The following is a 15167-nucleotide window of genomic DNA, read 5'->3' on the forward strand; positions in this document are numbered from 1 at the left end:
AGAGGGAGGAGTCGCGGAGAGATTGCTCGATGGAGGGAGAGGCAGTGATGAAAATGATGTGGTCATAGTTATAATACGTAATCAAAACGATTAAATTACTGATTTAAAATTGGTTGAATTAGTAAAATTGGTTTTACATAAATAAAAATATAAAATAGCAAAAAATTTAAAACTAATATTTGAAAGGAAAAGTATATGGAATTAACTCCAAATCAGTCAAAAATAGAACAATTTAATTAATTATAAATATAGTAATTAGTTTTATTTATTTATGATTTAAAATATTGGTTATTAAATGTTTCACCATATTCAAATTAAGAGGAGATATGTTCGTATCATTGCAACGTGAATCACGGAAACTGATTCAATTAACTTTCGTCTCTTCACCCTTCCGTCTCTTCACTCTCCTTCCCTAAAACATCATAAATCAGAAAACAGATTTAAAACCATGCAATTTACAAAGAAAAGAAACATCCTAATGTCTAGCATAAGCAACATCCATGTAGAGGTTTTGGATTCACCCAGAGACATTTGACTGGTTTTTTACTGAAATCATCTTGGTTTTCTAGTATTATTGTATTTAAAATACATATCTTCATTAATATTTTATGAAAAATCAAGTTTTAAATTCTAAAAATAATTAATATAAAAAAATATAAAATTTATTAATACTACTACAATAGTATCTTAATTTGACATAATAAGAATAACAATTAATTCATAAAACCTATCATCTAATTATAATATCAGTATATTTTAACACTAGTATCAAAACAAATAACCTTAATCACAATACTAGCATTGAAATAGATCAAGCAGATTAATAAATTTAGTGAATTTATATTTATATTAATAATTATACATAATTAAAATATAATTAATTTGAAAATTAGAGAATACAAAATTAAATTAAATTAGATATCTATAAAATTATTTAATTGAATGTATACTATATAATTACTATTTGTCATATATAGTAATGAAAAACACAATGGCTGAGTGGCAAGGGAATGATGCTGCAACATTAAGATTCTTGGTTTGAACTTTGCCTATGACAGTTTGGAAAATTTTTTAACCAAACCGGTTCGGTTAGACTGGTTTGTACTGATTCTCACTGATTTTGACCGATTTTTTCCTATTCTTACCAGTTCATATCGGTTCTATTCTTTGTACAGTTCAAAGAGTAAATCGAACCAATTTAAAATTCGGTTTATTAGTTTTTTGGTCGAACCACCGGTCCAATTCAGTTTTCATAACTATGGATGTGGTAGAAGGTTTTAACAGTGGGGAAGAGGGAGGAGGTCTGGAGGAGGAGTCTAGGTAGGAGGGCAAGGGTTGGGTGCGACGGTGGTTGGACTCTGTATTTTGGTTCGAATGACAATTTTAAAATTACATTGAACTTTAAAGATGATTTTATATGTAAAATAGTGTTGAGGGAAAAAAAATTTCGACCTATATTTTAAAGGCTAAAATCCTACTTAACTCTTATTTATTCGAATCACAAAGAAGTTTTTCACAATTCAAAAATATATATTTTGAATAATTGGTTTAAATAATTTCTGATATGTCAACAAGTTAGGATTTTGGTTTGCTAGTTTTTTAGTCAAACCGACCGATTTGGTTCAATTTTTATAACTATGAATGTGGTAGAGGGTTTTAACAGTGGGAAAGAGGGAGGAGGTCTGGAGGAGGAGTCCAGATAGGAGGGAAAGGGTTGGGTGCGACAGTGGTTGGACTCTGTATTTTAGTTCGAATGACAATTTTAAAATTACATTGAACTTTAAAGACAATTTTATATGTAAAATAGTGTTAGGGCGAAAAATTTTCGACCTATATTTTAAAGGCTAAAATCCTACTTAACTCTTATTTATACGAATCACAAAATAGTTTTTCACAATTCAAAAATATATATTTTGAATAATTAGTTTAAATAATTTTTTATACATCAACGAGTTATTGTTTACAAAGATCATTTGGATCAATTACTTGAACGATTGAAAATCAATTAGATCAACATTAAAATAGGTAGAGATCAGTTAGCGACTTTCAAATTGTGAAAGATGACTTTGTTTTTTAGACAAATAATCAAAAACCGAAAAAAAAATATTTACTCATTTTATTTTGATAATAAAATTATTTGTTTTCGTGATAAACGAAGGAAATTTTTTATTTTAATAAATAAATTAATTATAATAATTATTGAAATAAATATTATAAAATATTATTACCGAAATAAATATCTCTCTCTTATCTCGTTTATACTGTAATTTTGTACGTATCTTGTTTACAGTATAAACGAAATAAGATACGTGGACGTGACACGTGTATATCTCGTTTACAGTGTAAACGAGATACGATGGGATAAATTTTCAGCAGCTATAAAAAAGATGTGTAATCCTTGGCATTCTCCACACAAATTTCATATCTCTTTCTGTCCCGTTTTTCTCACAAAAACAAGGCAACAATGGTCAGAAACAGCGTGTACATAGTTGTGTGTGTTTACCCCAATTGTTGTATGAAAAATAGCGACAACGGAGTGATATTTGAGTGTAACAATTCGATACTGTTGTCGACTCAGCGTGTAAGTACGTTGTCAGAGTTGAAGAGTTTGATATTGAGCAACTTCGGTTGTACAGAGACGAGGGAGGTCAGAAGGGTGGGGTATAGGTTGCTGGCACTCATGGGTAATGGAATTTTCCGGTTTCGACTATTTCGGCTTCTAGGGATGAGCATGTGCGACTCATGTTCGACATCCATGGGAGAATTATGGCGGAACAAGTGATGGAGCTTTCCGCCGAGGTTGGAGATGTTGGTCATGGTAGTTCTGTACACTCGACCTATGTACAAGACGACCGACCTCTCGCACCACCACCCATTCATGTTGCCATTTTAGTGTTGAGACTTTCAAGCATTGCAAGCCATTTGTTTCCGTCAATGGCACGCATCTGTATGGCAGATACGGTGGAGTATTGCTTATTGCGGTGGCACAAGACAGCAACAACAATATGCTGCCTATTGCTTTTGCCATTGTTGAGTCCGAGAGTACCGAGTCATGGTCGTTCTTCCTTACTAATCTGAGACGCCATCTCACCCCACAAGACGGCCTACTGGTTATCTCTGATAGATTGCAGGCCATCAAGGCCGCGCTCAGTGCTGATGACAGTGGTTGGCATCTCCCTAGAGCGTTCCATGCTTACTGTATCAGACACATGGCGGCGAACTTCATGACTCGTTTTAAGTCAGTCGAGGGCAAGAGATATCTTATAAACACTGCTTACAGTCCAAGCAAGGATGGGTATGAGTGGTACATGGATGCCTTGAGAGGAGTTTCTTCGGCAGGCAGACTGGGCTGGTCATTTCAACAAAGAGATTTGGCTGCAACATTGCGACAGTGGGAGGGGGTTTGGTCATATGACGACAAATTTGTCAGAGTGCATCAATGCAGTTCTCAAGTGAACACGGTACTTGCCGATTTCTGCCATCGTGCGCATCACGTACGAAAAGTTGCAGAAGTTATTCGTAACAAAGGGCAGGGAGGCACAGTCACAATTGGCGGCTGGAAACCGCTTCTCCCAGAGGCTGATGGCAGCCATTGAGAAGAACAGAGAAGGCATCTCAAAGTTGCATTTCACTCATTGTCATAAGCGGGCCTCTGTGTTTGTCGTGGAGGAATTAGAGCCATTCGAAAGTTGGTTGCAAGGTTCCTTCCGCGTTCGGCTATCAGCGGATACATGTGACTGTGGACTATTCCAGTCTCTCCATTATCCGTGCTTCCATGCACTTGCCGGGTGTGCCGCCGCTAGCATTGAGTGGCCCCGTATGTACATCCAATTTACAGACATGAAGCAATGTTCAAGGTTTATGAGATAGAGTTTCCACCGACAAAGACTGTGAATGACATCTATTTAAAGACGTCTCCCAGCTATATCTGGTTTACAGTGTAAACAAGTGTGTCTTATCTCGTTTACAGTATAAACGAGATAAGAGAGGAGAATTTATTTCAGTAAATATTTTTTAAAATATTTATTTCAGTAATTATCATATTTATTTTATTTATTAAAATAAAAAATCTTAAAAGAAGATACTTATTTTGTCCTTTTTTCTTAAAAATAATAAAAAAAAATATACAAGGCCATGTCCATGAGTTTGACAAGGTTTTTTTCATATATATTGGGCTCAGAAAGTTAATCCAACCAAAATTTGAGGAGTTTGGTGTTTTGATCCCAGTCGGTTGAGCACTTGAGCTTGAGCCTATTTGGCCACTCTTGCTAAAACGTAATTATATTCATCCTTCGAGAATAATGAAAACCAATTAGTTTGGATTTTAGATTATGTTATGTTGGTGGTTTTAGCGATAACGAAGGTAATAAGAGATGAGAGTGCATATATCCGATAGATAAAGTTTGAATTAAAGATAATTTCAACGAATTTAAATGATAGGAGCAAAATTAATTAAACGTTAAAAATAATTTTAAAATTTTTAATTAAATATAGGTCATACTTGGCGTATCCCGAGCTCCTTTATCAGTTCCATCCATTGTCATTAGGTTGCCATTTAAAATTTTTGGGCCTAAGGGAATAAACCCAAAAAAGTTGGCTACATGGCCATGTTGGGTTCTAATATAATTTGGCCTAAGCAACTGAAAATTAGTTAAGATGACCCATCAATATATTTTTTAAGATTCTGTATTCAGATTTGAATTTGTAGATAAAAACTTTTAAAAATGTTAGATGTATGAATATGTAGTGTGAATGAATTTGTAATCTAATATCTAAAATTGAGAGGTGTCTAATTCATCTATGATCTATCCATTAACACACAAACTCACAAATATATATACACACACTTGAGGTTTAGGTCGTTTTGGTTTTAAATTTTTTGTTTTCTTACCGCGACGGATTAGTCCTTGATTCGGGTTAGGGGATACCATGGAAAACCAAAAAAAAAAAAAAAAAAAACCGACATGCTTTGAGGATCGTTAATCAGCAGTTCAGCGCTATGTTAGTATGTTGATGAGGATCATTCCATCGACATACAATGACTTAGAGTAATAAATACTTAGGGTGTGTTACCGAAAGATTGAAAAGAGAAGAGTTTGGAAGGAAGAAATGGAAAAGAAAGGAAGTGTTTAAATTTTTTTTTTAATTTTCTGTGGTTAAAATGGGTAAGGACTAAGGAAGAGAGATTTAAAAGACTTCTTGTTATATATTTTTATAATTTTATTTCTTGTAATAATAATATATTAGATTTACCATTGTTGTAAGTTGTAACACGACTACACAAGTAATTAAAAATAAAATAATAAATTTATTTAAAATTAATAAAAATTCCGAAAAAAAAAAAAGATATTAGGAATAAATAATATGACCAGTTGACCACATTCAATCCATCGTATGTTAAATAATTTATTTTTATAATATATATTATACAATTAAAAAATTAAAACAATAAGATTCTTGATTAAATTTAAAATTTTATTATTATGATGAGATAATATTAAGAGATAATTTTTTATAATTTTTTTAAATTATTCTTAGTTATAAAATTATTAAAAAGAGACATTAATAATTTAAAATATATATATATATATATATATATATATAATACACATATATATGATCATTGAATTGACACATTTTAAAAATTTTTAATAGTTATAATTATTATTTATTTGTTAATATAATATTTTCAATATGAATATAGTACTGGAGTTTTCTTTGACTTGTAACCATTGTGATAATTAACAACATATTCATTATAATGTGATTCTGAATATTTAATACCTTAAGTTGAATGAATATTAGGTATAATTTAAATACTTGTAAAATTAGTAATTAGTCAACAATAAGAAATTCTTCAATTCTCAATAAAGAGTTTAGGTTCTATAATTATAAGGATTAAGTACGATTTTGATCCTTAAAATATAGGTCGAAAATTTTTTTTATCCTTAATTTTTTGTTGCATATAAAATTGTCTCTAAGATTTATCTTAATTTTAAAATCGTCATATTTATCAATATTTTAATTTTTATTACTAAATTACCTCTAATTAAAAATTATAAAATAAAAAAAAACAAATGAAAAGGGGAAAGGAAAGGAAATCACGCATGGGGTAGGGAGAGAGAAGAAAGGGAAAGGGAAGGTGGGGAGAAGAGAAGCTTTGTCATTCTGCTCATCCTCCTTTTCGCCGGTCGTCGCTAAAGGATCAAAGAAATGAAGAAATTAAACTTTTAGGTTATTTATAATTCATTATAATAACAACAACTTAGAGTTTGACTATTATTAAACCATGTTCTAAAAGTTAACTAAGAATAAAAAAGATAAAATGAATTATACTTTATTTTTTTTAGTTTCTTAATAAAAATATCCCTAATATTTAGTTATATTTAATTTTGTTCTTAATGTTTTTTTATTTGTGTTAAAATTATATCTGGACATTAACTTCATGTAAAATATTAGGGACAAAATAAAAAATTTTTAAGGATAGTTTTGTCAAAATAAAAAAACGTTAAAGATAAAATTGAATAAATAAAAAATGTTAGAGACAAAATTAAATGAAATTAAATGTTAGAGTAATTTTAAAAAAATTACAAATATTAATGACAGAAAATATATTTTACTTATAAAAATATATTACTTCTATGCTATCAGGTTATTGTTGTTACTTGTTAGATGCCAATCTTAATTAATAAATTTATTTGTTAATAACTAATTTACTAATTCCTTAGTTTTGAATCTTTGTTAAATAATTATTTAATTATTATTTTAATTTAATCAAATAAAAATTATATTAATTCAAAATAAATATTATTATATTTTTTATTAGTATTAAGAATATAATAATAATAATATGATAATTAAAAATATTAAATAAAAATTTAAAATAATTAGTTTTTTATTCTTAAATTTAAATTTTAAATTTTGATAAAATTCTAATTGATACTATTTTAAATTAAATTGTAATTTAATTTATAAAAATTCAATTTAAAATAAGATAAGATTTAAGTTTAAAATAAGATAAAATTTACATTTAAAATAAGATTTAAATTTAAAATCAATAACAATCTCATATATATATATATATATAAAAGTACAATTTTATTCCCTAACCTCCACCTACACAAATATATGTAAGTTTGTTTTTAGAAGAAAAAATTTTTGATATGTGAGTAATTGCAACTGATTTCAAAAAATCTATTGATTAAAGAGTTGATAGCAAAAATCAATTTTGGTGTAGATTTGCATAAAGCATTCCTATCATCAAAGAAGAAAATCTTTACTGAAGCATATTCAGGTATTTGTATCTTACCAAAACCCTCATCTTCCGAATAATAAAGCTCGGAAATAGAATTTAACTCTCTGGGGTCTTTCTCTTTCCTCCAAAATCTTTCAAAACACAACTCGTATTCAAATTTTGGAGAAATTAAGAAATCAAAAGAAAAGGTTTTGGAGGGGAAGAAGGAGAAGTGAAGGAAGGGGATTTGAGATTTTTAAACCCTCTTGTTCACTAATTTAAAGTAAATATGAAACAAGAGCTTGAAGAGTTTATAATATATTTTTACAATTTTGTCATATACTAAAATATTATGATTTAAAAGTAAACATGAATATTATGATTTAGAAGTAAACACTAATTTGACAACAACCATGCTAGAATTCCTCCTTAGCTTTTATCTTATGCCATTGAGGAACTCTTCAAAGTATTCCACCCTGATCTGAAATCAAGCTATTGTTAATTAGGAATGAAAGCATATAACAAAAGGGACTTAACACAACTCTAAGATTCTTAGTTCCTTTAAATTGTTTTATTAAATTGGCTAATGCATCATAAACATTCCATACCATGCATTCACTTCAAAAACACAAGATTATTTTACTGTTTGCCAATGCTGAATTCATCTTCAGCATACTGATGGAGCATGTACTGTATTACTCCACTAATTTTAAAATATTTATTTGAATTTTTTAAAAAAAAATAAATGTTTCAAAATAATTTCCATTTTTATATTAGGATGACGTTAATTGATTTTAGTAACATTCTTGATTTAACTGTGATAATTGGATAAGCATTAATCATATGCGTTCATTCAGTTAAAGATTTTGTCTATTTATACTATTTTAAGTATTACTAAATTTCGTTTGTTTTTTGTTTAGTACATGTATTTTTTGCTTTGGTTAATTATTTTGAAGCTGAAAGAGTAATGGTCAATCTTTGGAGTAAAGAATGTTTGGATCTAAAGAATCAATAATGAAATCTCATGTTGGAAAAATAGATTAAATAGTGAATATGATATAAAGAATAGTTAATATGTTTTCTTTTAAGTTTTGAGTCAAAATGTGTTATATATATTCAACTTGCTTATATAATTTTTAATTTCTCAATTAATTTATCTGTTGATCCATGTGTTCATTATTATACGCATTGACTTAAGATTTAAAAGTGAATTCAAACATGAACTCTTCAAAGTTTAAACCATCTTACCACATCTCTTCAAATATAGATAAATAAGGATTAGGACTTAGGAGCACTACTTCTACAAAATGATAGAATTTGCATTCCACAAACATTTTTTCTCTTTTGTATAAAATTAAACTAGAACATCTAAAACAACAGAAAAATAAACAGAACTAAAGTCTAAAACTAAAATCAAACACCCAAACCATTAAATACAAGCCAGGACCTAGAGTTAAATATTATATTAATCAATCATCATGGAATAAGAGAATCAACTCTAAAATCTAAATAATAATGCAATACTTGAATAAACTAAAATATTAATAATGCTATTGAGAAGCCTTGTTTTGTGTTGATCATGTTACTCTCACCTATAGTTGCTCTCTTGGGTTGTGTTCATCTTAAGCAGCACCCTCATGTGTGTGAGGGGGATGCCAACTCAGAAAGGACAAAAAGTCAAGAACTCCCATAACAAGTTGTAAATTAGCAATGCATGCACAAGTACCAATATACCAGCCATGTGCATGTGCTTACTTCAATTCCATTGCAAGAGGATATATATAGAGGGCCATTATGTAGAGACAAATCTTCCATTCATGAGAGATTAATAGAAACCATTAAAGTTAAACTAGTTAATTAATACTAAATTGAAACTCTAAACTGTTAGACAAAATTGTTAACCTTTAAAAAAAAATATTCCTGTATAAAATTAATAGTTAACTCACTTTCCAATGAAATAGGTTTGTTTATGTAAAGTTTTGTTTGTCCTAAATTCATTCACTGAAAGATCATACTATATTACACTAGTTTCACTTGTCACTTCAGTCTTTATTTTTTCTTTCTTTTTGTGCAGATTTATTGTTTTAACTTGTAAGAGTTGTGAGAAAATAACGAAAGCTTACCAGCAAAGTTGGCATCAAACTAGACAAATTAAAAGTATTAAGATCAGATGCAAACTCTGAAATACATTTTAGGTAAAATTCAAATAAATTTCGTCTCTTCTGCATACTCAACTGACCATATCACCTGCACATGATACATTAAATAATGTCATATTTTTAATTTAATATTCTAGTTGACTCAAGATAACAAAGACCATAACGGCATTAACAAGGAATGCTACAGCAACTTTGCAAATTGCAATCATCCAATAGTAATTTAAAGTGCTAACTTTTTTTCCCATCTGGAAGGTGGTGTGCTTTAAACATTTTTGTGTGAATTACTGACATCACATATTAAGCACACAAAATTACTAACCTATACTCTCTCATTTGGGCCACACAATACATCAGTTACCCTCACCTAAAGAATCTAAGAATTGAGAATGAAATAGAAGTATCCTAGGCAAATTCCCAAATACATGGGAAAGCTTGAATGAAGTGATTCTATGCCACTTTACTTTGAATCTTTACCTTTTATTTTATTATTATTATTTTAAATTTTATAACTTTTTGATCCTTGAAACTTCTGATTGAATACTTTGATAAAAAGCTGGAATGGTACTAAACACAGCTATAAACCAAGTTGTATAACAGACTGTGCCTCTATTTGCTGATAAGGCATCTTTTTTTTTTTTCCTGCTTTTTTTCACTCATAAAATATATAAAGTCATAATACAATAAAAACGAATAAATCCCACTTTGGATCAAATCAAACCTGTAAAGAATATTTGTATATAACCATCCACTAACTTTGCTACCTCTCCTCTGTTTCTCCCCTGTTTTCACTCTGTTTCAAAACAGAGCAAAGACACAAGGCACTACCATCACCACCATTAAGAATGGATCCACCACCAACACAGCCACCAGCAATGCCACCACATCCATCCACCATGGCTCCCACCACTGTCATGGCTGCCACTGCCACATCAATTCAAACAAACAACCCCGACTCGGTTGAATCCTCGCCGCGCTGTCGTATCGGTGAAACATGGAATGATGAGCTTATTGTGCCGGTCCCAGGCGCCAAGCTCCGCCTCATGTGCAGCTACGGTGGCCACATCATGCCACGCCCCCATGATAAGTCCCTCAGTTACATAGGTGGTGACACTAGAATCGTGGTGGTGGATCGCAATTCAACCCTAAAGGACCTCTGTTTGCGCCTTTCCCGCACTTTACTCAATGGAAGACCCTTCACACTCAAGTACCAGTTACCAAACGAGGACCTTGACAACCTCATCTCTGTCACCACTGATGAAGACCTTGACAACATGATCGAAGAGTATGATCGTGTGGCTGCAGCATCAGCATCTACCCTGAAGCCTTCACCTTCAAGACTCAGGGTGTTCCTGTTCTTCTCCAAGCCAGAGACCACTGTTTCAATGGGATCCCTCCTTGATGATGCGAAATCTGAGACATGGTTCGTGGATGCGCTCAACAACTCGGGGATGCTCACAAGGGGTGTGTCAGATTCCGCAGCAGGAGAAACCATTGTAAACCTTGATGGTGTTGGCCCTGCTGTTTCAGCTAGTGGTTCAAGCAACAACTTGGAGGCTCAGGCTGCGGCAGTGGCAGAGTCTTTGGTTCTGGCTGATAATATCACTGGCAACAATAACAACAACAACAACAACAAGGTGAAGAATTTGCAGGATGTTGCAGCTGTGAATTCACTACCTGGCTCACCTTCATCAGCTTCTTCTCCTTCAATGGCTAATCTCCCACCCATCCGGGTTCGTGTCGATGACAATGGTGCTAGTAGGCTTCAGCAGGAGCAAAGGGTTGGGGTGATGGAGGAGCAGTTAGCACAGATGACAATTGGCGCAAGTGGTGTGAGGCGAGATGAAGGGTTTGTTGTTGTTCCCTCTACTGTGGCTATGCCTGCTGCAGTGCCTGCAACTATGAGTTTGGCTGCAGCAGCAATGGTTACTAGCAATAGTAGTGATATCATGAATAGGCTTATTATCTCTGAGGATGAGAGATCAGATCCTGGTGTTCCTCTTGGGTTTGGGAAGCCTCCTTTACCATTGCAACTTGTGCAACCAAGGACTGGTGGTGGTGTGAGTTTACCTTCTCCAGATTCAGTTGCAAGGTATCTACTATTCATGTCTGTTGGTAACTAATTTTTGCCAAGTAAGCCACCAATTTAGTCTTCGGATGTTTGAAATGCCAACAATTTAGCCCCCAGAAGAAAAGAAACTTAAGATTTTTAAATTCTCTGGGCATAAATTGTCAACAAACCAATCTTCAGGAGACTAATTTTTTTTTCTTGATCTCTATATGATATCTGTTTCTGGCTTCTTTCTTTTTTATCCTTAAACTCTTTCTTCTGTTGAATCATATCAAACTCATAAGAATCAATTTAGGTGATGACAATTAGTTTATTGAAATTAACTGTTATTGGTTAACATTTTCAGTGACAGTAGTAGCATTGCATCAACAAATTCTTTCTCGAAGAATGTGTACTATCAAGAACAAGTCCAACCTTCACATGTAGATAACAAAGCTCCTACTATAAGCAATGCCAAGATTGAAATTAGAGAACAAATTCAGGATCCAAATTACACGTTACCTCCACAATTGGATCAAAACCAGCAACTCCACCAGCAATTTGTGCAAGCAAGCAGCCCCTACATTCACCACCCTGCAGCCGCCACCAATACAGTGCCAGTGTCATCTTACTACCCAGTTTACGCACCGCCGCCACCGCTGCCATCACAGCCAACACTTCACCAACATCCAATTCCCCAAACTCAACAACAGCAACAGTATCAACCAGTTTATGTTATGCCTGTTGGACACACACAACAACCATACAATGTAACATTGCAACACAACATTGCTGATCCTAACATGGTAGCATCAGGTAGACAACTAGTACCCCAGAGTATTGCTGCTCCTGCAGTGTCAACAACAGCATACAAAGATGGCACATTACCAATTTACCCTCCTAGGCCAAATACCCAACCACAAACTACTCAGGCATTTATTCAAATACCTTCTAGTCACTTTCAGCAACAACCACAGTATGTGGGTTTGACCCAAGTTCAGCACCATCAACAACCACCACCACCACAGCACATTGCTGTGGTTCCATCTGGTAGTGGTGGAGGTGGTGGTGCTAATTACGGCTATGAATATGGTGGTGGCACTGTGCAAGATCAAGCTGCATACTACACACAACAGCAACAAGCTACTACAGCTCCATTGACTTCTCAGTACCAATCCATGACTCCGGCGGCGGCAGCGGCGGCGCTATCGGATGCTTCGAAGCCATTCCCCAATGAAAATCTTCAGCAGCCAAACAGAGCTTCACAACCCGTATAGAGAAAAATGAACCATTTCTGAGGGAAGCTTTTTGAGGGGGTTAATTTGGTCTTTTTGCTTTCATTTATTAATGATGAATGTATGGATGTTTCTTTTCTTGAGGGAAAAGAGAATAAGTACCACATAATCGTCTCTTTCTATTTTTAGGGTGTAAGGTGAAAATTGGATGAAATTTTTTATAATGAATTTCATATGTAGTGTTTACTCATGAACATGATATTTATTTGTGAAAATTTTCATCCCTTTTTTTTACCTTTCAATCAAAAAAACCCTTGACCTTATATAATGTAACATTTAAGATTATATACTATATTGCAAAATTAGCTTTAATTGTTATCTCGGATATTTAATTACTTGAATAAGGCAGCTAAGTCACTTGACAGTCAAGTTTATTTTTGTCTACTTCTGATTAAACAAGAGAATCACTAGATTTGGTTATTTCATTTCCAAAGCTTTTATGGATCTACCATAAACTGAAGTTTTTCGAGGTGTATGTTTATGTTCAATTAGCACGTGTTTATGTTCACGGCGACGGCATAATATATTGTACACTACTATTTACCGAAATGTTAATGCTAGAGGGGAAAAAGTAGAGAAAAAATTATGAATGGTCCTTTGACAATTATTTGACCATTATTTTAAAAGATAATGAGATTCTCAGGTTTTAATAAAAAAATTACTTTTTTGGTTTTTTTGTTATTTTGTGAGGTTGGTTAGTTTATCGACCTATCAATATTTTTTTTGGTATTAATAGAATAAACCTACATAGTATATTAAACGGTTGATTTATCTATTAAGAACTAATTAGAATTTATAATTTTTTTTTGTTGGGAGTCTGGTTATCTTTAGGAATAATTATTAGGTCCGTTCAGTTTTTTTATTTTTTTTTATTATCTTATCAAATACATTGGTTAAATTTATTATGTAAAATTGAGAAATATTAGCAAATTTTAAATTATTTTTATTTATAAAAATTAATGAATGATATATTAGTAATTAATGTGTCACATAAGCATGTTCTAGAGAGAGATCATCGACAGATGAACTAACTAATTTTACAAAGTTAAATATCAAAGGTCAAGAAAAATATTTTTTTATTGAAAATCTTGTGCTCTTTCGAAAAAATTATTAAGGACAGGTACGGATATTCATCCAAAAAATAATTATTTTTTTATTTTTAAAATATTATTGTTATTGAAATGTATATAAATTGTTGATGTATACAGTTATCGGTATTATATTCGTATTGTTCATAATGTTGATTTTAGAAAATAATAAATTTTATTTTAATAATGACAAACATATATATGGTTGGATTGAAAGACCAAAAGTTTGTTTGATGTGAATTTTTTTTTTTTTTTTGGTACTTTAAACGGGACATGAAGTTCAAGAAGACTAAGAGGCTACACTGTAACTATGCAGGGTAAAACGACCCCTTTAGTATCATCATCAATAATCATTCTAAGGATACCAAAAGGCAGGTCCACAAAATGATAACTAGGTTTCTTTTCTGTAAGCAGTCAGCTGCACGGTTCCCTTCCCTGTATGTATGGCTGAATTTGAGTTGTCATTCCCTATTGATAAGGGAGTAGATTCTCTTTATTAGACTATTTGGATGATTTTTTTCTTTGTTTTTTTCATCAAGAACTTCTATCACCGTCTTGGAATTCAACTCTATCACTGCCTTTCTGAATTCCAACTCCCACAAAGTTTTGAGACCATAATACACTCCCCAAAGTTTTGATGTGAATGTTGATAGTACAGTTCTAAATCTATTTTTGATAAAGAAGCCCAATAAAAAATACATTTTGCCTATGCTATTGATAATTAGACAAAACAAAGAGGAAGCTGGTATATGAATAAACCATGCCAAGTTAAATGTATTTGCAATCAATCAGGCCCAAGTGTTATTGTGTAACCCAAACAATAGAACCAAGTATTTGAACCTTAGCTGCTTGGACCAAATTCTTAGTCCAGCCCATTGTCTTTATGAAAGGAAAATCATCTAATTGCTGGTGGAGTTTTGGTGATTCGGGCAATGCACAAATAAGAAAGAGAAGTTCACATTTTCACTAAGCACTAAAGAGGAAGGAAGGAAAAGCAAATATTGGAGGCTATGTCAAATCAAATGGGAGCCAAAAGTAATTTTTTTAAATTAGGCTAAATTATAAAAAAGAGGTAAAATATTTTCATTAATATGCAAGTCAATTACTTGTTGAATCCTCCTTTCCTCTGCACATATAATTTCGAGAAACAAAAGAAAAACGGAGTCTATCTCTTTCTACTATGAATCAATGGCTAATATTGAAAATTGGGGTCAAAGTACAAGATTAAGGTTTTAGATTTGGCAAACTCATTAAGGAAGTCAGATCAATGAAGTTGTTGCTGCTTATCTCTCCTCTGCTGTGCTTAACTCTGATCTTAAATCCCTAATTTTTTAGTCTAATTGA

The 15167-nt window shown here is 32.1% G+C and overlaps 1 protein-coding gene across 1 annotated transcript; it reads left to right on the plus strand.

The window, feature by feature from the left end:
* The first annotated feature begins 7160 nt into the window (after window positions 1-7160).
* On the plus strand, window positions 7161-13047 carry LOC112751063 (uncharacterized). Its single transcript, XM_025800057.3, has 2 exons — window positions 7161-11482; window positions 11808-13047. Exons 1-2 carry the CDS (start codon window positions 10236-10238, stop codon window positions 12715-12717), a joined length of 2157 nt encoding a protein of 718 aa, XP_025655842.1. The 5' UTR covers window positions 7161-10235; the 3' UTR covers window positions 12718-13047.
* Window positions 13048-15167: the final 2120 nt, after the last annotated feature.

Source organism: Arachis hypogaea, chromosome 15, assembly GCF_003086295.3.
Source record: "Arachis hypogaea cultivar Tifrunner chromosome 15, arahy.Tifrunner.gnm2.J5K5, whole genome shotgun sequence".
NCBI lineage: Eukaryota > Viridiplantae > Streptophyta > Magnoliopsida > Fabales > Fabaceae > Arachis > Arachis hypogaea.